The sequence below is a fragment of the Geospiza fortis genome, unplaced genomic scaffold (genome assembly GCF_000277835.1).
Source record: "Geospiza fortis unplaced genomic scaffold, GeoFor_1.0 scaffold163, whole genome shotgun sequence".
Lineage (NCBI taxonomy): Eukaryota > Metazoa > Chordata > Aves > Passeriformes > Thraupidae > Geospiza > Geospiza fortis.
Genome location: NW_005054401.1, coordinates 992,143 through 1,016,427, shown reverse-complemented (window position 1 = coordinate 1,016,427; position 24,285 = coordinate 992,143). Strand labels below are relative to the sequence as shown.

The 24,285-nt window shown below is 37.6% G+C and overlaps 1 protein-coding gene across 1 annotated transcript in view; it reads left to right on the top strand.

The window, feature by feature from the left end:
- CPLANE1 (ciliogenesis and planar polarity effector 1) overlaps window positions 1–22,797 on the top strand; it is a 61,124-nt gene extending 38,327 nt beyond the window's left edge. The window contains exons 35-55 of the mRNA XM_031061143.1: window positions 668–925; window positions 1,098–1,847; window positions 2,722–2,888; window positions 4,062–4,191; window positions 5,114–5,168; window positions 6,262–6,366; window positions 6,840–6,932; window positions 7,574–7,686; window positions 7,939–8,137; window positions 8,408–8,649; window positions 9,983–10,076; window positions 10,720–10,887; window positions 12,273–12,303; window positions 13,515–13,646; window positions 14,497–14,662; window positions 16,299–16,360; window positions 16,770–16,934; window positions 18,231–18,343; window positions 18,675–18,758; window positions 20,014–20,183; window positions 20,590–22,797. Of these exons, the coding sequence (XP_030917003.1) occupies window positions 668–925; window positions 1,098–1,847; window positions 2,722–2,888; window positions 4,062–4,191; window positions 5,114–5,168; window positions 6,262–6,366; window positions 6,840–6,932; window positions 7,574–7,686; window positions 7,939–8,137; window positions 8,408–8,649; window positions 9,983–10,076; window positions 10,720–10,887; window positions 12,273–12,303; window positions 13,515–13,646; window positions 14,497–14,662; window positions 16,299–16,360; window positions 16,770–16,934; window positions 18,231–18,343; window positions 18,675–18,758; window positions 20,014–20,183; window positions 20,590–20,730 (3,438 nt within the window). The 3' untranslated portion in view covers window positions 20,731–22,797. The remainder of the gene's footprint in view (window positions 1–667; window positions 926–1,097; window positions 1,848–2,721; window positions 2,889–4,061; window positions 4,192–5,113; window positions 5,169–6,261; window positions 6,367–6,839; window positions 6,933–7,573; window positions 7,687–7,938; window positions 8,138–8,407; window positions 8,650–9,982; window positions 10,077–10,719; window positions 10,888–12,272; window positions 12,304–13,514; window positions 13,647–14,496; window positions 14,663–16,298; window positions 16,361–16,769; window positions 16,935–18,230; window positions 18,344–18,674; window positions 18,759–20,013; window positions 20,184–20,589) is intronic.
- Window positions 22,798–24,285: the final 1,488 nt, after the last annotated feature.

Below are 24,285 nucleotides of genomic sequence, written 5' to 3'. Positions count from 1 at the left end.
ATGTATGCTCACAGAGGCAGGGCTAGTTTTTAATTGGCTCATTAATATTCTTATTCTCAAAGCTAGCCAGCAATTGGTTTTGCTAGGCACAGAGGAAGCTCTCAGCAGCTCCTCTAAGAAAAAATCACTTCTGTGGATAGCTCCAGTGCAAAACCAGGACAGGTTGTTCTTTAAAGAGATTTCTGATTCCATGTTAGCCACTGTGAAACTTATTTTAGACTTAACTCTTGCTTTTAATTCAAGAAAATATGTGATATAATTAGAGATCTTTGAGTGTGTTTTAGCTCACATCAGTCAATGTCCTTCAGTAGTTTACACCTGGAAAAATTCTGATGCTGTAATAGCTTTTCAACTGTGCTAGGATTTAAGTGGTGGTAGTATGTTGAGCCAATTTTCTGTGACTTTACATTTATTGAAACTTCACAAAAAATTGAAGATATTTGTTTTGCTTTAGCGTAACCTGTCTGTGGCAGGTATGTATTCTATCTTACAAGGAAGTCCAAAACAGTAAACAATTATACAAATTAATCATTATTGAATCATCCCATTATTGGGATGTTGTCTGTTTTGTGATAGTGAACAGCTGTAAGATAGCCTAGACATTTTTTTTCCTAAGATTTCTGTTAAAGTTATTGGTATTGTTAACTTTGTTCACGTGTGTATTCAGCTCCAGCAGATCAACTTCATGAGTTTAATGCAATTAGTGCAGTCATCCTTTACCAATGTGCCAAATGTGCAACAAGTATTACAGCAGCATCGGTTGGTTCAGCTGGCAGGGAGCCAGCCTGCACACACTGCTGAAAGCAATGCTTCTCTGAAAACACAAGTGCCCACTCAAGAAGGAAAGGGAAAAACTGGTCAAGAGAGCTCTGTTTTTCAGCCAAGGAAGAGTGCAGAAGATGAAAGCAACAATAGTCAAATAAAAGTAGGTATATCAAAGCATGGTTTATGAAGACTGTTCAGTATATCTGGTATGTTATCTATCCTGTTGAGTTAGGAAATGTGTCAGTAGTGATTGGTGTAGACAGAACTATTTTTGTGCATATTTAGTGCATGGTTGATATGTAAGTACTGGTTTGTTTGCTTTTCTCATTTAGAATTATCTGGATAAGAGTGCCTCTTTGACATTATTTGAAAGCAACAGCAAGGAAACAGGATTAATGTCACCATCCCACGATTTGCATTCTTCAGTGCCTACTAAACCACTTCATCTCCTAGCTCCTTCCTCAGGCATCCAAAAAAAAGTGAAGCTTATCCCTGTTGAAAAAAATATTAGTTACTCAAATGGATTTCCTTTGCTTAAGCTGGAATCAAGTTGTCATATCAAACCAGCATTTTTACATCCAACAGAAATGTCATCAGCATTTTCCAGGCCACCCTCAGTACCTCGAGTAGCTTGGAGTTCATCAGATTCCTTATGGGACCATCAGTCATCATATGCACCAAGAAAGAGTAAGGCAGAGGAAGATTTCCACCAAAGTAGATACAACCCTGAGATTTCAAGACAAAAGCATGAGGAAAAGGAGAGATGGGCAGACACAGTGCGTGAGGGTCCTCCCAAATATCTGAATTCAGATCAGTATGAAGGACAGCAAGAAGATTCACCTCAGCCACAGTTCCCTGAAAATGTGAATATGTTCAAAGCACCAAGCACTCAGAACCTGGCTGCTATTCCCCTGTTGCACTTGCAACTTGACCCAGTACCTAGAGTTCCACCAGCTGTAAGGCAGCCAATCACTACTACTTTAATACCTGTTAAAACTGCTGCAAAGGACGCTGACTCCAGAGAAACACAGTGGGATGCAGGAATGTCCCTACTTCAGATTAATTTACCTCAGAAGAAGAAGGTACTGGATTTTAATAATATATTTTTCTAAGTTGTAATGTTTTGTCAGTTTCATGGTTTTTTGGTCATCACAAGTAATTTCATGTTTACAGACTTTGAATTTGAAATTGTTCAGCACAGATGCCAGGAGGGATATAGAACTAAGGGTGCCTGCTTATTGACATGTCAATATGAGGCAGACTGCAAGCCTGAAAGTGTTTATAACTACGTTAGATTGATTCTACATTCCATAGTTCATCAATGTTCAGCCCACTGGTAATGAGTTTGAAGAATTTACTATCTAAAATACTGGACAATATCTGTACAGTAAAAAAATAGGGTTTTTTCCTAGAGAGATTATAATAGAATTACTTACAAAACCAGAATGTGGTGAAAAATCCTGTTTTGCAGGGCAGAAATGGAATGGTAAAAGGCTTGGTAAGAAAATATTATAAATGCTGAATACCTGATGTTTTGAAAAATGTTATTTCTTATAGACTTACATGCTTGCATATCCCATTTGAGAAGAATGGAAATGCTTTACCTTGAAAGGTTGCTTCTTCAGTTCATCTCTACATTGGATGGTTCCTAACTTCACCCTGAACTACCTACATAAGAAATACAAATATTAGTGAAATATGTTCTGTGGAGAAAATTCATATCTTTTAATGAGTTTTCATTAAAAGGTATGAATTTTCAGAAAATAGTTTACACATGTACATATTGGCAGAGGTTCTGTTCTGATGCTATTAATACTCCATTTCCGTATTCTTTACAAAATTTACAGGAGTTTTGTTTGTGTAACTGAAATCCCAACTGGACTTACTTTCTTCATCCAATCTGACTGGAGTTCCCCTCCCCATTTTCTGTCTTTCTCTCTTTCTGAATCCTCTTAGGCACCAAATCTCATCCCACTTCGAGATCTCATTGCATTTGAGCAACGCCACAAGCATCATTCTGTGCCCAGTAGTTCCTTTGGACAAGACGAAACCAAACCTATCCAGCTACTAAGAACTGATGTTGAACCATTTGAACTTAGAGATGTGCAGAACAAAAGAAAAAGGCAAGCCAGATTTTTAAAGTGGAACTTCATTTTGACAGACTAACTGGTAACTTGTACCTTCTAGCTTTGGCATCAGAGGGAGTGTATTCTCTCAGCAGAGAGTAAAATAGCAAATGTTAGTAAAGCAGAAGTGTGTCATTAGGATGTGAGGGGTTCTTGCTCTTAGGAGATTGATAGGAAGAAGATTCAAGAGGGAATGTTTTTCATTCCACTATCTGTGTTTTGAAGTCTTGTCTTCTGAATGTTTGCTATACACTCCTAATGAAATGCTCACTCTTAATGAAATGCTCACTCCTTACACAGTGAATATTAGACAGCAGTGCTATCTGGGCTGCATATTGTCACTGTCATCTTCAAGAAAGAAAGAATTATGTGGTCTTTCAATATAATTAAATATGTAGACTCTTTTTAATAGAGACAGTGTTTAATGGTATGTTATAAATAACTTACCAAATTTGATCTATTTGATGTTAATTGATTTCACAAACAGTGAAACAGATGTTTAAGCTGCTTACATGTCTTTGCTCAGTTCTTATAGAATGCTGATAGAATGTTCTGGAATAGAATACTTGGTTTCTTCCAGTTGTGTCATTTTGGAGCAGAGGCTCAAGACGAGTTTTTCACTATTGAAGTGAAAACTTGCTACACAAGTAACTGCAGATAGAGTTTAGAATACATTTTAATGGTATCTATGGAAGTGCTTAAAGCTGTAGTTGCTGTCATATAATCTTCTTGCCGCATATTAAAGAAGCTATAGTTGCTGTTTTGTAATCTATTTGTCACCTAGTAATTAGAAAATTACTGCTGTGTAATTGAAGTTTGCTTCTTATAGATTCCTTATGGGCATTTTGTGTAGTAATTATTAATTATACACAAGATACAGATGTGAAATATTATGATGTTTGTTATATTTAATATAAATAGCCTATTAGACAATGAATAGATTTTAGTGTAATTGCTGGTATTTCTATGGGTTCCTACAACATTTTCAAGTAGTTTTCAAGAAGGCAGAAATTGTGATTTGAACTGATCTATATGCAGCAGCTGTTGATCTTTCCAATCTTTATTTCAGTGTTTATTTCTTAATAGTAATCTTTCCTAGAAAACAATGATAGGTATTGTTATTATTTCAGAGCACTTCTCACTCTTTACCTGTCATTAATATATTGACAGTAAAAAGAGGCGTAGTAAGAAGCAACTGAAAGAGAAGGAGGAAAAGAAGAAACCAAGCGTGTCCTTCCGTCCAGATGACTCCATCATCAATATTAGTGACACAGCAGTGCCTTCTGAATCAGAGACTGGGGTATAGAATTATGGTTTTTTCTTAGCTCTTTTTACCTTTTCCACTCAGGTATTAGCAGAAAAGAAATGAGAAAAATATAAACCAAACAATAATATACTTCTCTTCCAGGCTCTAGCCTACAAACAGTATGCATATTTTTAATTCATATACTTTCATTTTCTCTAAACTGGAGATTGATTTTTATAAAAGGTTCCAGGGTTGCTGGTTTTTTTCTGGTATGTGAACTTGTTTTGATAGGCTATAAGTCTGCATGTACATTTGTAGTAAATTCCTATAAAAATGTTAAAAATGAAAAAAAAAAATTTTTCCTAGTAGTGACAAAGTGACCCAGGCATTATTCTTTCCATGTGGGCCTGGCTGTATGACAATATAAGAGTAAGGATGTGCAGCATTGGAATCTCAGGTTTGTCTCAGTCCAGACTCTGAAAAAAGAAAGTCTTCATCAAGCGGGGCTCTGATTAGGCCTTTTTGATATCTTTTGGGGGTTATCCTCACAAGTACCAAATTTCAAGCTAGAACACTACCAGTTTAATGCTGGATCACTACCCAGAGCTGTGTTTCTGGTCCATACCATACTTTCTCTGAGACTTAACTGCAGCACAGCAGCTGGAGACCCTCACCAGACCTGGAGATGTTCAGGGGTCAGCAGGGGTAGGATAGACTCAAAGAGGAATAAGGAATTTATGTTACTGCATGTCACCTTTAGGTACCTAAGAGAATGTTACATAGTCAGTAAATTCCACTAAGTTGGAATAGATCAGAGGAATTAAAACAAGTGTTGAGAAAAGTAAGTGACAGTTATTTCTTTTTTTCCCCAAGTCATTACTCGTATGAGGTATATTGGATAGTTAACATCACCAAGAAAGCCTTTAATCTGCACTGGAACTATTTTTAAAGATGGTTCTTTTTTTCCGTATATTAGGCTCACCAACCAAAATTGACATCTTACGTTCAAGATGGTTTTCTCATGTCAATGGGCAAGTACAAGTCTTTTTAGTGCTTTGAGTACTCAAATAAAAAAAATCAAGCAGCATTAGTCTGTTAGAATTCACAGTAAAAGTCTACAATAATCTACATGTTAAAAACTAGGATGATGTGGTCTGCGTGCAGTAGAGCTTTTTGTCTTATGGGATCTTTCCCCAGACCTTTCAGGATGTACAATAGGTGTCCAGAATTTTTGAGACACACTCGCTTCTTTTGGGATTGGTATGAAGAGAGGTGCAGGCAAATTTAGAATCTTGTGCAAATTATCTGAAGATTCATAATAGTTTTCCCCAAAATTTTAGGAGTATTTTAATTTTTCTTCAAAACGAATTGTAATCTTGTATTTCTGTTTTTAAACAATACAGTTAATGAAATAATAGCAGTATGTCAAGTTAATTTAATTAGCTGTGGTTGACAGTGATTTATGTTCATAGGATTAATCAAAATAATTTGTAAACATTTCCAATCCTAAATTTTTTATGCATTTTAAAAAGATACTATCCCAACATTATTTGCCTGCGTATTCTAATTATACAAAATTTAGGGCTCTTGTAAAAGAAACTCAATGCATGCAATGTTTCTAGCATGCAATATGAAGACCAGGCCTGTGGAAGGATTTCCTTCTTTATATACTATGTTAATTCATGACAATATTCAGTTCTGTCACAGGACAAAATGCATTTCTTTCTCTGAAATTTGGCCTTAAAGAAATGCAAACTCTGTAGAAGCAACAATAAAGAAATGAAGACATACATGTGATAAATGTTCTTCCCCTCCTTTTAGAATGTGAAGCAGACTGTTACTGTTCAGCATGCTAAAATATTTAATTTAAAATCACATATCTAAACTGAATCTTGGTTTCAACTCAATGTAACATTGTGTCACTTGTTTGTTCACATAAAGTTGGTAGCATGAACTTTTCTTGGAATCATTTATGAGATATGCTTAGAGAAAGTTAAAATTATCTGTTATAAATACAATTTAGAAAATGTTGGAGCCTACAGTTGTGAGTTAGTTTCATTGCTTTCAAAGATATCTAGTTTTTTTATCAGTAATAGACACATATTTTGTATTGTCACATTCTAGATGCAATGAATAAAGCAACTATTACTTCAGCAGATCTACACTATTTGGCTTCTGTAGGAAAAAAAACAGCAGAAACTCAAGATGCAAGTACAAATACTAACCCAGGTAAGTGCAACGCAGGTGATCTACAGAAACCAACTGTTTCTGGTGTTGCTTCTTGATTAGTTGTGCTATTTGATTAGTTTTCAAAATGCAGCAAGTTTGTAAAGGGGAAGCAGTTTTTTATGCAGTTTTCTTGTTTAAAAAAGAATTAAACCAGAAAACAACAGAATATAAATTATGAAGCAGTAGTTAAAATAATTATGATTAAAACTATTACTGACACAATTATGTAAGAGTCTCTTCATGCTTTCTGTAAGTCACTTCTGCTGTGACTTTCTCTGAAAGCTTGTTTTAACTTAACTTGACTTTTTCCAAATGCATTTTAGACAATGTTTCACACTTGACTGAAGTTGTTTCCTTGCCTCTTCCCCCAGTTTTCTTTGTTTGTGCACTGGCAAATCAGAAACACTCAGATAATGCCATTGGTATCTTTACTTAAACTAATGCATTCTGGTCTTTTTTTTTTTCCAATCAAGAGCTCAAATCACATCAGGATCATGAGATCAGTGGTGGAAATGAGGTTTCCAAAGTTCAAGAAAACGAGCTGGTCATGTCTGTTCCTGTGTCAGGTGTGGCTGCAGTCTTTCTCCAGTTCATTTGTTGTTTGGGAAGTCTATAAAAGTGTTACTGTTCTAACATGGGTTTTGTACCTGAGACAGCTTTATGCAGGGTGCAAATAACATGCTAATTGATCTGACTTTCTGAAACCTTATTTTGTGGATTTTAGCTTGATTTTAGTGCCCATTTAATCTTTACATTTATTGTAATGTAAACCAAATAAATTGATCAGAGGGATGTTATAACAGATCATGTGAAATTGAGCTGCAATAGCATTGTTCCATAAATTACATAGATTTCAGTACCAAACTATTTTCCCTGTGGTACCAAGAGAGCATACTAATTTTTCCATTATTGTAAAATTCAACAATGTTTTTTTATTTGAAGATAATTTTACTACATCACATGACTCATTTGCGGATAGTTTCATTAGAGGTTTCTAGCTGAAGTAATCTAATTTCTTTGGATTAAGTAAAGATGCAGATTTTTTTCTACCTAAGTAGGAGGGACTTAGATATTAATAGCAATCTAGATGGTAGCTTAGTCAAAGCTTTTCTTATCTTCTGGAGAATGCAGAGCTGTGTCTTAATAGTCTGAAGTTTTTGTGTCTTTTACTGTAAATATAATACTGACTATTATTATTTCCTTGTAGAATCATCCAGTTCCTCTGAAATACTACTGCCAGACATGTATTTAAACCTGAGTTTCCCCACTGAAGTGAATGAGAAACCTTTGCCATCCCTTCTGTCAGATGCACCTGATTTGGTTAGTGATCTAATGTACATATGGCTTAAATGCATTTATGTATACTGTTTGTCTTGATGAATTTAGGTTCTTTGTATCTGCATGAATCAGTTGTGTAGTGTGGTAGGGAAGATTGTATTTAATTTCTTCCCAAAACAAAAAACCTTTCATCTACAAATATCAAGAGCTAAACACAGGAAATGGTGAACAATGCACTACAAGCAGCCCATTCAAAACACATACTGTATAATTCTTCCTTATGTTGTTGTTTAGCATAAACGGGAATATATCAGTGTGATTGACATTGAAGACAGTGACATCCTTAGCAATTTGCCCATAAAACCTGAGCCTGCAGAAGAGATAGCTGCTGAACAGCAGAATGAGAAGCTTGAAATTCCATCTACTGCAAAACTTCATCACACAGCAGCTTCTGTTACTAATGCAGTTCCACCTGCAGCACTTCAGAAGCAAGGTAAACTATTTCAGTTTTAAATCCAAGAAAAAGTAATACTCTTTTGTTCTAATACTCCCACAGAAAATCTGCAGCCTTTCCAAATGAACCTCATGGTTTTTTAGTCTTAAGCATCAACATTGATACATTTGACTTCTTTTGTACTGATTCTTGCCTTCTAAAACACCCTATTAGGTATGGCACATTTATGCCTAATTACACGCAGTATTTAGGTGCTTGTGGCTTATTTAATGATACTGGTGTATTCTTTTTCTTAAATTTTATTTTAAGATGATCAGCAGGAGAATGTGTCAAACAAATTGCAAAAGGAAGATAAGTCAGATTCTGCTACAGATATTGTAACTTCGAACACAGCACATGAAGATGGGGGAACTCTTCCTTCTTCAGGGCTTCCACTCAAACTAATTGAAACAGAATACTTTTCCACAAAGCAGAAGGAAATGGACATGCAGTTACGGGTACTAGAGAACATAGTGGAAAATATGGAGCAGGATTTCAGAAATAGCAAAATGGTAAGTGCTAACTGTTGGTTTTTAAACAGTTTATTTTTTCAACTAAAGACAAAACTTCCATTTTGGAATGATGTGTTCTCAAATCTGCTTAGTATATGTTGAAAGATATTGAGAATAATAGAAAAAATATATATATTTATTATGTATTTGTAACATTATATATAATATATAAAAATATTATCTTTGTTATAATACAAGTTTTACATATATGTATATACAGTGTTCTTTCATATTTAGTGCTGAATCTGTTGGCTGACATGGTTGCTTACAATGGACCAAATGTTATCCAGAATGGTGATGTTATTAGTGAATGGGCAGAACATACTTAATTTCTGTGTAACTGAGTTCAGGCTGAGCAGGAGACCTATTTTGGCAAAGACTTCTGCAGTTGTACTTCTGCAAAATATTGTGTGACTATTTCTGGAGCCTGATCCAATTTATTTCATAAAATACTTGCATTTTTGCCATCTTTATAAATCCTGGAATATGTAATTAAAATAAAATTGGGCTGTGATGAATTTTTTAGGTCTCTTCTAACTCATGGTATTCTATGATTCACAGAAATGTAAAGACCTCATTGTGTCACTTACACACAGTTATTACACTAAGGTGGTTTATTTAATCTCTTACATTCTTCATCAAGGTTGTTATTTAAGTCAGATTTTTTTTAAAGCCTGTAGGAAAAAAAAAAATCTTGATATATCCTGTATTTGTTTCAGCATTTCATAGCACTTGGGTTTTAAAACTTCTGGGTATCTAGCCAAATCCTAAAGAAAAACCCTTTTTTTAGTCTTTTTTTTTTAAGTTCATACTTGGTCATTCCTATTATAATAATTTCTCATGTATTACCTATCAGTTTTGAGATTTGTTCTTTTTGAGACTAATGGTCAGTAAAATGTCTCACTGTGGGTTAGTTTTAGTTTTAATTTTCTAGTTTGAAACTTCAGACTTTTGAAGACGATGGAAGTATTTTAATATCTGTGAGTTTTAGATAAAATATATATTGGAAAACTTCAGCTACTTTAAACGTAATGTGATTGGTAGAAGTAAAATTGTTCAAACAAATAATAGAGTTTATATGTATTTGTGTATGTATTTTTCTCAAACTAAGTATCCAGAAGATTGTAATTCTTACATGAAATTAATCTACTTGAGCTACTTTGATTCCTGAACATTTTTGTTTGTTTTCAGTCAGAAAACTGCATTAAAATGTTCAAAAGATTCTGACAAGAAAAACATATTTAAAATGGACTTTGCATATATATGTGTGGTGTAAGTCTCAGAAATACCTTGAAGGAAGTATCACTACCTAATTTTTGGGTTTCACTTACAGTTAGTGAAGCTGATAGAAGATTTTGAAATGGCTGCTGATTCAGACCTTGGTGCTCATCCTGCAGTCTCTGAAGCTGCTGGAGTCATTGGTGCTGGTATGTGTCCAGTTAACAGAAGGATAATAAATTTACCATGGAATATGCATATTTAATAACTTTTAGTTACCACAGACATTTAATGCAATCCCTAAAGGTATTATTGAAATATGAACCAAAAATACCAGAGAAAGAAATAAAATGAAGGGTAGCCAATCTGAGTATTGAGTTATATCTACTGGTTTTATTAAAATCTTACATCAGCTTAACTGTTTACTAGAGCAGATGTATTGAGTAATTTATTGTTTATCTAACAAATAAATATGTAGTACCTACTTATAGCTACTGGGCCGTGCCAAGAACATTGTCTAATCCACTTATGGAATTAATGCAAAGCCAAGTGGTGGAATCAAATCATGGCTATATCTGTAATCATACGTAAGACGATATTTAGGATGTCCTTTAAACTCACCCAGAGCAACTCCTGGTCCAGTAATTTTCTTTGTGTGTGCAGGACTGGTTCACACAGCACAGCCCAGGAAGTGCCCTTGTGTGGGGAGGCACAGCTGATCCAGGTCCAGGCTGTTGTAGGTGACAGATAAATTAAAAATGCCACTAACCAAGATATACGATAGTTTCTGCATTTTGAGGATTGCATTTTGCCGTTGGTCTACACTAAGTACAATTTTGTTTTTTTCCATAGCATCAGAAGATCACTTGATGGGCATGATTTTTGAAGATGTTATAGATGATCAAAAGGGGAGCTTAAACTTGAAATATCCTATGCCCAGTTCTACTGCAGTGGATGCACACTCTTCTGCCTCTTCAGCCTTGGCTTCTAAGTTTCCCAGTGGCCTGAAGTCACCTTCTGGTATAATCTTTATTGTATATTTTTCCTCTTTGCATCTTTTAAAAATAAGTAAACCTTTACTTCATGCTGTAGTACTTCCTCATGGCTGTTACACAGAATGTTACATAACGTGAATGAGCTCATTAAAGTCAGGCATGAGTCTTTCTAGATTGCATTATTTAGAATGGCTTCATTGATGTGTTACATGACATGACAGCATCACTAAGTTTTGAAAACAGTTCAGTACTGAATCATACTTGCACTCAAATTCACTGTTATTGAAAGACTGGCTCTGTTTCTGAAACCCATCCTGTGCTGATTTGTACTTATTTACCTAAGTGAATAGAAATGACTGTGATATCACAGAACACTCAAAGCTTCCTCCAAAAGCTGTCTTGATCATCTCTGTCATCTACCTGTGTCTAGAGAGGTGATCTCTTTGTTTAATCCAGTCAACATTGGCAAAATCAATGGGTTTATTTCTCTGTACAGTAACTACTGTGTCCTAAAAGATTATTTTATGAGGTCTAGTAATTTTGAAAACTGAGGGTAAATTGATTTTTGCAATTATGAAGACTACAGTAGCATTAAAAGGAGGACGAAAAAGCTTTCTGCAAGCAACCTGTTGCCTGAGGTTAAAAATGCAGTTGTATTGTTTTCTCTGTGTATTGCCTGCATTGCTTGCAGTCAGGCTCCCAAAAGTGGTGTGTGCTTTGTACATGTAAATGTGCATTTGATAGCCACATTTACAACAATCTCTCTTAAAAGGTATTAAAACATGGTTTCTGTGTCTGTATACAGCACTAGTGAATCTCAAATAGTACACACACTCAGTTAAGTTTTGAAAAGAGTAATAGAGTTTTCTAAGTATAAACTTGTTATTTCCAAGCTAAGAAAACTATAGGTGATACTAAGTTACAACTATAATTTTTTGAGATGGAGAGATTAGTTTAGGAGAGGAAGCAGTGTTCTTCCTTCCAAGACAACCATACTGCTCTTCAGTTGCATCTTCTGAATTCCAAGCTTCTTCTGAGTACCTGGATTTCTCAAGTAAGTGTCAATCATTAATTTTCCAAGAAACACTGTATAATTAATTGGAACAGACTATTTCCAGTTCATGGCAGAAAACTGTCAACAGTGACAATATCTTCCTAGCAAAACTACCCACAAAAGCCAGGAGCTGTTAATTAATGCTCTCTGGAGCCTCTGTGCTCACCTGGCAGTCAATGATGTGTTGCTTCACAGGCTGTTGATTTATTAATTATTAATTTATTTTTAATGTCAACTGTCAAATGTCAATTGATATTGACGTTTCTATATTGTATCCCACAGGCTGTTTAACATACATATGATTAGTGTGTGTAAAAGTGCAGAGATATTATTAACAAGGATTGTTTCTGTTTCAGGCTCTCATATATGCAGAGATCTATGTCCTGGGTACGTATTTTGGGACTGGTGTTATTGACAGTTTACCCAAAAGGGGACTGAGTGGAATCGGCACTTTATAAAAATTGAAGCGTTTATTTTCAAACTGAATAAAATCCCTTTTGTTAGCTAATTTCCAGCATTTACTCTGACTTTGGTGGTGCCTGTTAGATTTGCTTCACACGAAAGCTCTAGAAGCATTCAAAGTTCTTTACTAATTAAAAGTATTGGAGCTGTTAATGTAGATGGTGCTCTTGTCTGTGTGCGTTTTTAATTTCTCCTATTTGCATACCACTTTTTCAGCAAAATACATGCAACTGCTCTGGGTAGTTTTCCAAAAGGGCCAGCTATCACCAGAAGGTTTTTAAAGTCTTACTGTGTGAAAAGTGTAAAGCAACAGACTGAAGATTTCAAAACTGGGAAGAGCCTATGCATAAAATAAAATTGTCTTAAATATATATTTTTACTTTTAGCTACTGTTAGTCTTCTGTATCCAGTAGAAAAGACTAGCTGGTTTCCTTTCTTCCCAGTCATTCTGCTCCATTACCTATCTCTATTCTTTGCTTGAAGCATAGTAGTAAAGTGAATCATTTATCCTATTTTTCTGGTATTTTAAGTGGAACTAGTTGTTGGGACTAAAGTAGATTAGGAAGTAATTACATAAGGTGGAATATGGGTTGTCAGGCAAAACTTTAGCAGACACTGATGGCTTGCAGTCCTAAATTATGAGATTTGTTTTTTACTGGGAGCAACTGATTGAAAGAGAGGAAAGAATTGGGGAGAATATAGGTGAAGCTGTGCTCTCACTGACACTGATTCTTGCTCAGAAGGTGATTGAGATTAGGGTACCACTGAAACTGGTAGCACCCCATAACCTTATCTCCTCATGGGCAGCAATACAAACCCTGTGGTGCTCCTGCCTGCCAGGCTCAGCCTCCTGCGGGCCAGCCATGTTCACATACCACAGCAGAGCTCAAGCATTTCAGTTGTGGATTGTCCCTCTGTTGGGACAATCAGGTCTTGCTCCTTCTGTCCTCATCAAAGTCATTCAAGTGTACTAACCCAGTGGAGATGTGGGGAAAAAATATTCAGTCCAAAGGCTCTATGTAAAACAACGTGGATATTGTTGTTTTAAGTATAAAAGAAAGGGGTTTAGCTTGTTGTTTTTACAGGAATGTTCTACATTAATTTAGTAACAGTTTTTTTTCCTACCTAACATCAAGCTCTTTAGAAGATCTCCTGCAAGTTACTGGTCCAAGTGATGTTACTGATGTGGTGAATGATCGTGTGCTAGAAAGTGACACCTCTCTGCTGGAGCTGGGCTTTGCAAGAACACAGGCTAAAAAAACCTTTAGGTAATACCATGGCTGTTTTTTGTTGTGTGTTGCTTAAATCATTTTAACCCTGGTTATTCTTGTGGTCCACCCCCTGTAAACAATGGGAGCAAGTATGTGGTTTGGTGTTAATGGGACTAGTATTAGAGCTTGTAATTGCCACAAATCTACTGGTCATTATTGTCCAATGTACTAATTGTTTTCTAGTATTCTGGTTTTGAAATTCTTTCCTTCTTATTTGCTTGTTCCTTCTTCTGCTAGGTATAGGCTGGAGCACTGGTTTTATACAATTGGTTTTATACAGAAGATTCACTTCAGACCTTCAGGTCTTTTAAAGCAGTTCTGAAAGACAGAACAGAAATTTCCTGCCAGTGGCACAGAAGCTTCAGAAATTTCGAGCCCCAGATTCCAGCTTGTTATGCTCCCCTCCATGCTGGAGATTTCTACACCTTCCTGACTGTCAGTTATAAAATCAGCTGTGTTCTTTCCTGAGAGAGGTCAAAGTGACAGCTGTTTCCTACTGCAGTTTCTGATATCAATTGCTGACAAGACAAAAAAATGCAGCTGTTCAGGTCACCAGTCTGTTGCATTAGTGACACAATTCCCTCCAGTTTAAGCTCTAGTTCTATTATCTGAATGTAGCTGACAAGTAAAAGAAAACTTTTAGGAGATGTCTTGGAAATTACTTTTTAGCCAGGATTTTATTTAGTAAAAGTTTGCAAAAGAAAATTTCCCCTCTTGTTCATTACTTATGCTTCTAGCTGTGTCAAGATTTTAAAGAGTTTTCAATGTTTTTGTTATATCATGTAGTTGCCATTGTTTGCAATTTACAGGATGTGCTAGATTATTTTCTGTTTACATCTGCCCTCAGGGTCCTTGATTCTGGTTCTGGGCATTCTCAAAGAACAGAAAAGGAAAGGAAAGAGATCCAAACATGGATGAAAAGAAAGCAAAAGGAAAGAATGAAAGAATATTTGAAGAAACTAGATGAACAAAGACAGAAAGAACATCATCCATTCAACCTGAGAAAGAATGTGGTAAGAATAACAGGTGTATTGAAGAGTAACTGTTGCTTACTATACAAGTGTTGATTATTCAGGTTAGAAAAGGTCAAGGCTGGGAGTGTTTTTTTTTTTCCTATTGTAATGTAGGGTTTCTACTTGTATGATTTTATTTTACTGGAGCTGGCCATAGTTGTGTCAGGTAAGTAAATACACCATTGTTCTCCAGAGGCTGCAGTGGTGACCATTGGCTGCAGGTGGCTGTTACAGAGTAATGCAGGTGGCCCTCGACTGTGATGGATACAGCTGCCACATTCACTGATGAGAGATGTGTTTTCCAGGGAGTGATAGCTACAGCAGTTCTTAAAATGTGTTTACACCTTGTTTCATCTTCCCACACGACTCTGAGAGAATTTAAAAAGCAGCATTCAGATGCCAGCATCCTTTACAAACATGGCAGGACACTGAGGGCATTGCCCTTCACTACCATTCACCCACACTGGCGTGCATGTGAAAATCATAAGGGATCAGCAGAGATGTTAGAATATGCCATATATGTGAGGTATCTTACAAAATATTTTGTTGAAGGCCGATTTCAATGAACAGTCCACTCTCAGAATTTTTTTTACATTTTAATTTTATTAGTAAAAATGCATTTGTGGCCTGATCTGGAAATTTTTCTGTGCTGGAAATAATAGAAAATTAAAAAAAAACATACAAAAGCAGTTCAGAAGACCAATTTTCCAATTGGTATTTACTCTTAAAATATGCATTTGCCATCTGGATGCCTTCAGGATCTGAAAAGACCTGGCTGAGTTACAGGAAGCTCTGGAGTTACAGGAGATGAGACATAACAACACCAAATATATTCCTAGACTTTACACTTGTTGAATTCAGGATGTGCTGTAAATACTTGCAGGCTGAAGCTCTACTTGTTTTAACTCCCAAGCAGCAAATATGTAACATACACAAGTTCCCTGTGACTAAATAGTTCAACTGTATTCACTTTCAGAAAGAGTAACAGATCTATGTGAAATAAAGTATTTCCCCTAAAAGATTAAACAATTGAACTGGGTTGTTCTTCTGCACATGCGTGGAGAGAAATGATTTAAGAAAAATGGGTCCTGCTTTCCTGTGTTGTCAGCCCATTAATATACACTTGATGCTTTTGCTATGGCCTTTTCTCCTGAAATCATTAGTGGAGGGATTCTCAGCTTTCAGTGGATGGTTTGGGTTTGGTTTGCATTTTTTTTTTTAAGAAGAATTAAAGACTTCAGATTGTACTCTAGCGAACGCAGGTCAAAGTGCAACCTTGTTCTGTTTTATATATTAGTTATTAGGAACACCACTGATTTTTAGGAAACTGGAGGTGAGGAAATTTGAAACTTTGAGCTTGACTGTGAGGACATCTCCTTAGGAATGTTAATGTTTATGCATATGAGGTATGGAAGATGTGACTGCAGGATTTCAGTATGTTTTTTGAGACTGGAAAGTTATAGAGATGATCTTACTTGAATTTCCTGGTTGGGCCATATGATTTCATATTGGTTTTTTTTCTGAAGAATTTCTTAAGCAGTGACTTACAAGTCAAGTAAGTACATTTTGAGAGTGAGAGACTGGAATGAGACCACAGTACATAATTAGTTAAAGACTTTTATACTTTCTTAAACAGCATCATAATCCTACTTCAAAGGATATTAGAATCTTCCAGAAAAAGAAAGAAGAAAAAGACAAGTAAGTTGCTTTTAAATCCTTATTTTTATATTTGTTTTCCAGTCCTGAGATGTAGAGATTAACTATATTGCTTGTGAAACTTCAGGTATGAATGAAATTTCAACCAAAAGCATAAATAATTCATGTTTGCTTTACCATTTAGGAAAACTCTGAACATTTTTATCCTTTGATTATATTTGTTGCTTTCCAAATGTCATTGTTTGTTTTCTTTCCCCAACATTTACTCATTCATTCTCTCAAGCCCTTTAGAAAGAAATGTTGTAACTCTTTGGTAATGATCTCTTAAAAGGCTTAGTATATTTTCTGTGAAATCTTGTAAAAATGTTCTTCAGGTAGCCTTACAGGACTCATAGGCCAGCTGCAGTGAAGTGAGTGACAGCATGAGGTAATGTGTAATATTTCTCTGCAGAGCCCTGCTGTCTGAGCATCACAGAATCAGAGTATCAGAGGCACTTTCTCTGATGAATGAAATGTTATCTGAAACAGTGGCATCACCAGCAAGCAATCACAGGACCTTGTCCAGCACAAGATCAGCTCAAGCTTACAGAAGGAGGAAGATGGCATCTAGTACAGGGTAACGCTCTAAGCATTAAACCTGCTCTGTTCTACTGGTATCTTTACTACCCTCTAAATTTTGCAGCAAGTTTAGACAGGAATAGCTTGAGAGAAAAGTCATATGCTGGTGGAATCAAAGATACAATTTGTCTGGATCAGAGGACTCTCAAGTCCCTGTTCCAGGCTTGTTAAAACCAGTACTGCAGATCTTGGAGGGAGCCTTAAAAATGCCTTTTGGAGCACCGAATGCACCAACTCAGGAGTTGGGCTGTAAGCAGTGTTCTAACCCATTCTACATACATCAGTTCCCTTACAGCAAGGGTGGTTAAACAGGGTGGAACAGGCTGCCCAGGGAGGTGGTGGAGTCACCATCCCTTGGAGGTGTGACTGGACATGGAACTCGGGGCCGGGGTCTGGTTGACAGGCTTGTAATCCCATCAAAGGTAGTACTTGATCTTGGAGGTCCTCTGAGACCTTAGTGATTCCATGAGTGCCATTGGACTATAACCAGCAATATAGACCTGAAGAGCATCTAAGAGCAAGCAAGAAGAAAATAAAAATTCTACTGTGCAAACTCTAGACTTGTTCTCTTTCTTAATTTTTCATTACTTAGAATCTTACTGGTTCTTACTTTCACACTTTACTTATTGCCTTTTGGGGAGATGAGGGTATCTGAGTGTTATGAACTGATACATTTACTCAGTTTGAAGGTATCAATGCTACTTGTTTATATATCTAATACAGGTGTATATTGCATTGTAGTTTATCTTCCTATATATATAATTTTATGCTTTTCAGAATAACAGGGAGAACTTTGTACTTACAGGGTAATCCTGTCATTTAATATTTCTGCTTCTCTTTCTCACTACAGTACCTTTTTTGGTTACAGTTCCAGCATACAACACTAAACTGCACGTAGTCAGTGCTGTACAGAGCCTGCTGGGTGTGTCCAAGGGAAGTTTAAGTGCATCAGCCCAACCAGAATCAGGCATGCTAAGGAACATCATGCAGGAATCTACTTAGAAGTGGCAGGAGCTACCACTAAAGTTTTGTTGGATCTAAAGTGGCTCTCTGTAAAGCCAGTTTGATGTGTCTTCACTGTGATTGCAGCAGTTCTGATTCTGGTGAGGCTTACAGGCCCCACAAGCAGTGTGTGATGCTGGTCCTCAGCTCACTGGGCTGAATGTGATTCCTCTGGCTTTTATGTCTCTTCTGAATATGCCCTGTGAGGTCTGAGTTGTGTGGAGGAATGGTATATGGTACACAGTAGCAAGTATTTAAGCTTTGTTGTGTTGGTCTTTTTGTCTTGTTGCAGAGGGCATCTGAACAGTCCTGTTCTGGTGGAAAGGAGCAGAGCTGCTGCCAAACCTGGCTTTGGTCAAAATGTTCAACGTTTCACCCCAGCTCTTGGTTTAACACAGTCCAGGGGTAAGAACAGAACTTTTTTAATGAAGGCACATACTGAAGAGGATCTTCAGGTGACTGCTGAATTTTTGGGAGGGATATCTGTGTAAAAAGTCAGATTTATAAACCTGAATGCTTCCTGTCCTAAGGCTTTTGCAATTCTGCTGCTATTGTTTTGCTAAATGATGAGAGTTACCTTTTCTTATCACTTCTCTTTAAATCCAAGGTAGTTTAAATTGCCATAGCAAAAGTACTGTGTAATCCAGGCAGCAAACTTGTAGATAAAAATTTCTAAGCATCTTTGAGTATTTTTGATCAGCATTTAAAAAAGAAGATGCTTACTTTGTCTTTACAGAAAATGCCTGTATGCTCCTTCAGAAAAATATCTCCAGAAGAAGACTGAGAAATGTTATAAATGGTCCTGTTAAGTCCAGGCACTGTAAGTTACACAGAACAACGACATAGTGCTGCATAATACAGGGAGGGAATAAGATGCAGATACAGCATTTGTTTAGAAGAATAAAATTCATTTTTTTCCCCACTTAAAAATCCTATTAATTAGAAACTTGTGAAATATTTTAACCGCCTCTGTTTACCTTCTGAATAGTTTTAGCCAGGTGACAGTTTCAAGATTACTAAAATAAGTGTGCTAGGTTTTGGTGAACTCCTGAAACACGTGTTTTGAAATCACGAGGGACAGAGTCTTTTATCTTTCAATTCAAACCCACACAGAGAAAGTTAATTGCAGACCAGGACAAAAGAATTATGCCTCTCCCTTGCCTTTTTATGCTGCTGACTCTCTGAGCTCTTTAAAATAGGAATTGTCTTTGTTATCCCTCTATAAGTATCCATCTAATATATCATTTTGTCATAATTCCATGTTAGCACAGAAAAATTTGACTAAGCTTAACAAAAAATCCCCTTTGGATTTTAGTGGTACTTTTCCCATGCCTGTCTTTGTAAGTCTGGATCCAAAAAAGATTGTTCCTAATCAAATTCTTTAACAGATACAGTACTTGTTAACAGCAGCAGAATTTCTAATCAAAGAATGAGAAGTGAATCAGTCTGAGACTTAGGAAATACTGTGGCCTGATTATATTCTGCCTTACACCAGAATTATACTATTGGCATAATTTGGACAGTCAAAGGTCAGTGCATTTGACTTGCAGTATAGGAAATTGAGAGAAGTAATGATAGAAAGACACATTTCCTGAATTGCCTCTACTCATGTGGAAAAGTAATTTTTCTCCATTCCATATATTCACTTTTTAAACTCTGTATTCAGGTTGATCTTTCTCTGATTTCCTGGCACCTTCTTGTATTTGTTTTTCCATTATATCACATCACTGCTACGGGTTTCATCAAAGTTCCATGTCTTCTGAAGAGGCACAAATTCAGAATTTTTTTAGTTTAGTCTTCTGCCAAATAAGGAAGCAATGTGCTTTTTGTCCTGTTCCACTTTGTGTTCTGCCTGGGAAGGCAGTTCAGAGCAGGAGGCTGGAAGGAACCAGCAGCCTTTTCTCACCATAAACCCACATCAGTTCTAGATAACAGAGCTTGCTGTTTTCACATGGATTCACACACAGCTTCAGTTCCTAGAACCTGAAGCTTCTATTCTTGAAGGAGTTTCAAGAGATTGATATGAAAAGTGCAAGAAGTGTTACAGGGCTATGGTTGGCCTGTTTTCTCCTCAGCTGCTGAGTGCAGAGTCAGCAGAAGCTCAACACAAAAGCCTCCTCGAGTTGCCACTGCAGTTCAGACGGAGAGTGTTGATCCTGACGCTGATCGAGACGTGGTGAGTCCTTGGACTGTGCCTGAGGATATCCAAAGAATACTTCAAGATACTCCTGACTCCATGTTCCAGGTAGAGTACCTACTCATTCTATAAACTATTTGATACTTGCCATTTAACACTTTGTTTACTTCTGCTTTATTTAAAATGGGGTTCTCTATTCAAAATATGTGGGTGAGATAGATACAGAGGGGCATAAATGGTGGGGCTTCAGGAGAACCATGTTTTGTTTTTTTTTTACAATTGCAGTCATTCTTGTGAGCCTTGAAATTGAATGTTCTTTTTAACAAGTGTAGAGGCACATTGCCTGCCCAAGGAACAGACACCAGCGGGAGGGCATTAACAGGAAAATAGATTGCATTTGTTGCAGAATAATCAGGCACATAACTGGATTTGGACATGTTTTAAAAGAGTGGGATCATTTCTGCTGTCCATGAACGAAGCACAATGTTCAGTTCATCCTCTCTTGCCCCAACAGGCCTCTGCAGTGCACAGCATGAGCTTCTCTCCTCTGGGCAGCATCAGCACTGACAGTGCTTCTGAAAGCACAGGCAGCATCCTCAGCAAGCTGGACTGGAATGCAGTTGAGGCTATGATAGCAGATGTGGAAGACAAGTGAATAGTTCAGAGCCACTGTGCTCTTCCAAATAGTTGCTGGTCTTTGGGTTTTGTTTTTTAAAGTTAGCAAGTGTTCTACTTAAAATGGATTGAGGCCTGCATTGGTTTCCTTCTTAAGCAGCATGGAAACTCTCACTGTTTCCAGCCTTGCCTAGATGAAGCTGAATTCCTTAAAATGTAGTTTTCCTTCCATATGTCTTCAGCTCAAGAAAAACTAAATATAGTTGGTAAAGTCAGACCCACGGTCTTAAACTGATCTGGGTCAGCTGCTTTATATAGGAACATACATAAAACACACACAAAATGTTCCTTTATTTTAAGAGCAGTGTACAACTGTTTTGTATTTAATATTTAACATACTATGAAGTTATTTTTATAACATAAGGGTTGTGATAAACTGGTTGAATAAAAGTGATTCTATTTGTTTCTGCTACAGATGATTTACACATTTAGCACTATTAATTACTGCTGTGTACCACTAGGACCATATGTGTAAATGTGCACTACCATCACATTTTAAACCCAGCCTACTTGTGCAGTAGTTTTAAGAAATCTTAGAAGAGTTTGAGTAATTGACAGAAAGAGGTACAAATAGTCAGAAATCAAAAGGAAAAATAGACTTTTGTTAGGAAACAATGTGAGACACGAAGGGCAAGTACTTACTGGGATAAAAACAGTATCACTGTTCCTCCATCTGCAGGATACTGCTGTTTAGAGCTCCTCCAGCAACCCCCAGGGGTTTGTAGAAAAATTTCCCCTGTGCTTAGTGACCATCAAGCAGTTGTGATGTCTTTTTCATCACCACAGATGCAGCTGGGTGACTTTTTCCCAACAGCTGTAGTTTTTATTTTGTAGTGAAGAAATACAAATTTTGCACGGAAGTCAAAAGTGTATTGATTTCCAGTGGTTAATTACTGTCACCCCAAACTGTAATAGTTAAAAACTCTAAAAATTTCATGTTTCCAAGTGAAGGTGCATCTTGGCAAGCATCAAAAAATAAAGTTCAGAGGGAGACTATTACAGGATTACACACATGCCAGAATAGAACTGAAAGTTCCTGTAGGCTCAGAGGTCCAGACTGGCCATGTTTTTTTTTTAGCAATCCTCAGGATCTTCATCAGCTTTTCTCACAGAGTTGACCAGAGTGCAAAACTCAGGATTGGGTTTGATCATCTCCAAGTGAAAGGGGCCAGTGCCTTTGAAGAGCCAATTGAAGCATGAAACTGTGACTTTATCCAAAGTGTAATGCTGTGTTTCTTCAGAGTGGCAGCAAACAAACCATCAGGAAGCACTTTCTGTTCCTGGTGGAAAAATACTGGTTTAGCCAAGTGTGGAAATCTCATTATGCCCACAGCCATCTGTGAGAAAGAAGAGAAAGCAATCAGTCCATTTCATTTTAACAGTGGTAAAGGAAATGCATTCTTGATGTGGCTCCAGATCCCCAGCATCACAAATCAGTAACACAAGGGCAGGGAGGCTTCAGAGACCTCCCAGTCAGGATGTCAGCACTGAGCTCACACCCTGGGCAGGCAGAGCTGCCCCTGCACAGCCACAGCAGTGAGAAAAAGCACTTGGGACATGTGAGAAGATCATCAAGAGTGACCTCTTAATCTGCTGCTTCCATGGACTAGAATTTTTTTGCACTTTCTCTTCTATGATACCCCTTTTAGGGCTGAAGAGAAGGAAACAGTTTAGAAGGTCAGATAGTCATTTGAAATTAAAGAAATCTTGAAATAGACATTAAAAAACCCTTGAGGACGTCTGCTGTCATAGAAGTAATGAGGATCAAACGAATAAAAATCTGTTCAGTCATTGCAACCTTTTATAAACAAATTTTCTCTAATATCCAAGTAAAGGTAGTCTACATACAACTGTATATGTATTTATTGATCCAAACTGGTTTACAGTTTAATTGCTTCGTTTTTCAGGGCTGAAGTTTCTCTTGCAAAGCTGAAAGAGAAGTTAATGCTTATGTTCAAATTTGAACATAAGATTTTCCTTAAGCACCAAATTGCAGAATTTGAAACTTTGGAAAAGGAAGAAGTTGGTAAATTTTTTTCTTTATCCAGCCTGCCTCATTTCTGCCATTCTTTTGGGGTTTTTTGTTAGTTTTTGGTGGTTTTGTGATCACAGCCTCTCACCTGGCTGTGACTCACCACCTTCAACAGAAAAAATTTCTCTCTGTCTAGCCTGAGTTGATCTTCCTATTTAACTCATTGCCCCTTGTCCCACCACTCCTTACCCTTGTAAATATCCTTCTCCAGCTTTCCTCTGAGGCCCCTGCAGGTACTGGAAGGAGTTCTAAGGTCCCTCCAGAGCTTTCTTTTTTCCAGGCTGGACAATCTCAGCTCTCTCAGACTGTCCTTGGAGCAGAGGTTTTCCATCCCCCTAGTTGAAAGACTCTATGTCTGGGCAGGCTGTTGAGGTCCAATCTGGCAAGCTATGGACTCCAGCCCACACAGTCTTACACGGACAAAGGCAAAAGACCAGGAGTGCTCTTCTCCATGTGGGAACCAACGTCCTACCTTTATTTTCCAAGGTGGGAAAGAGGCCAGCCAGCTGCCTCTAGGGGGCTTTAAGGGCTCGGAAAGGGGCTGGGGGAGAAGGACTACAGCCAATGGGATACAAGCGAGGAGGGAAGGGGTAACCCAGGAAGAGACCACCAAGGCTGACACTTGCCCTGGGTGGGGGGAAGGGGAAGACCATGTGGTCATAGGATACAGATCATGTGAACAGTGCAAATTACCAAACACCCAGTGCAAACAACTAAATAACTATTTAGTGCAATACAACATCTAGTCATCTTTATGGCCTCCTCTGGGCTCACCCCAGCAGGTCCCTGTCCCTCCTGTGCTGGGAGCCCAGGGCTGGCTGCAGTGCTCCAGGTGGGTCTCAGCAGAGCAGAGCAGAGGGGCAGAATCCCTTCCCTGCCCTGCTGCCCACAGGGCCCTGGATGCAGCCCAGGACACATTTGGCTTGCTTTTTCAGGAATTTCCAGGATTCCTAAAATACTCAATATTCCCAAGCATATGTGTGTTTATACTTTGCATGGAATTAATGTTTAGAAACAAATTACGTTGTTTCTTTTAATTTTTCATTAGTGGCTGGCATGGGAAATCTTCAAAGTAGCCTCTTTACAAAAATAAGAAAAGTGAAGAATAGCATCACCAGACATAAACAAAATCCTCATTTGTTAGTTACAGTGTCCTGCTCAATGTGTTTGTCAGTGGTCTGGATGCTGGAGGTGAATGCACCAGTAGCAATTTGCTGATGATCCAGACTGGGAGGTGCTGTGGATTTTTTTGAGGGACAAGAGGCCTTGCAGAGGGATCTAGATAGATTGGAGCACTGAGCAATCTTAAATGGGGTGAAATTCGTCAAGTCCAAATGGTGGATTGTGCACCTGGGAAGGAGTGAAACCAGGCACAGGGGTGAAGTGGGAAAGGGGTGGCTCAGGGTGGGTCAGCAGTGCCCGGGCAGCCCCGAGGACAAAGCCCATCCCAGAGCACCGAGCAGGGCACGGCCAAAGCCCATCCCAGAGCACCGAGCAGGGCAC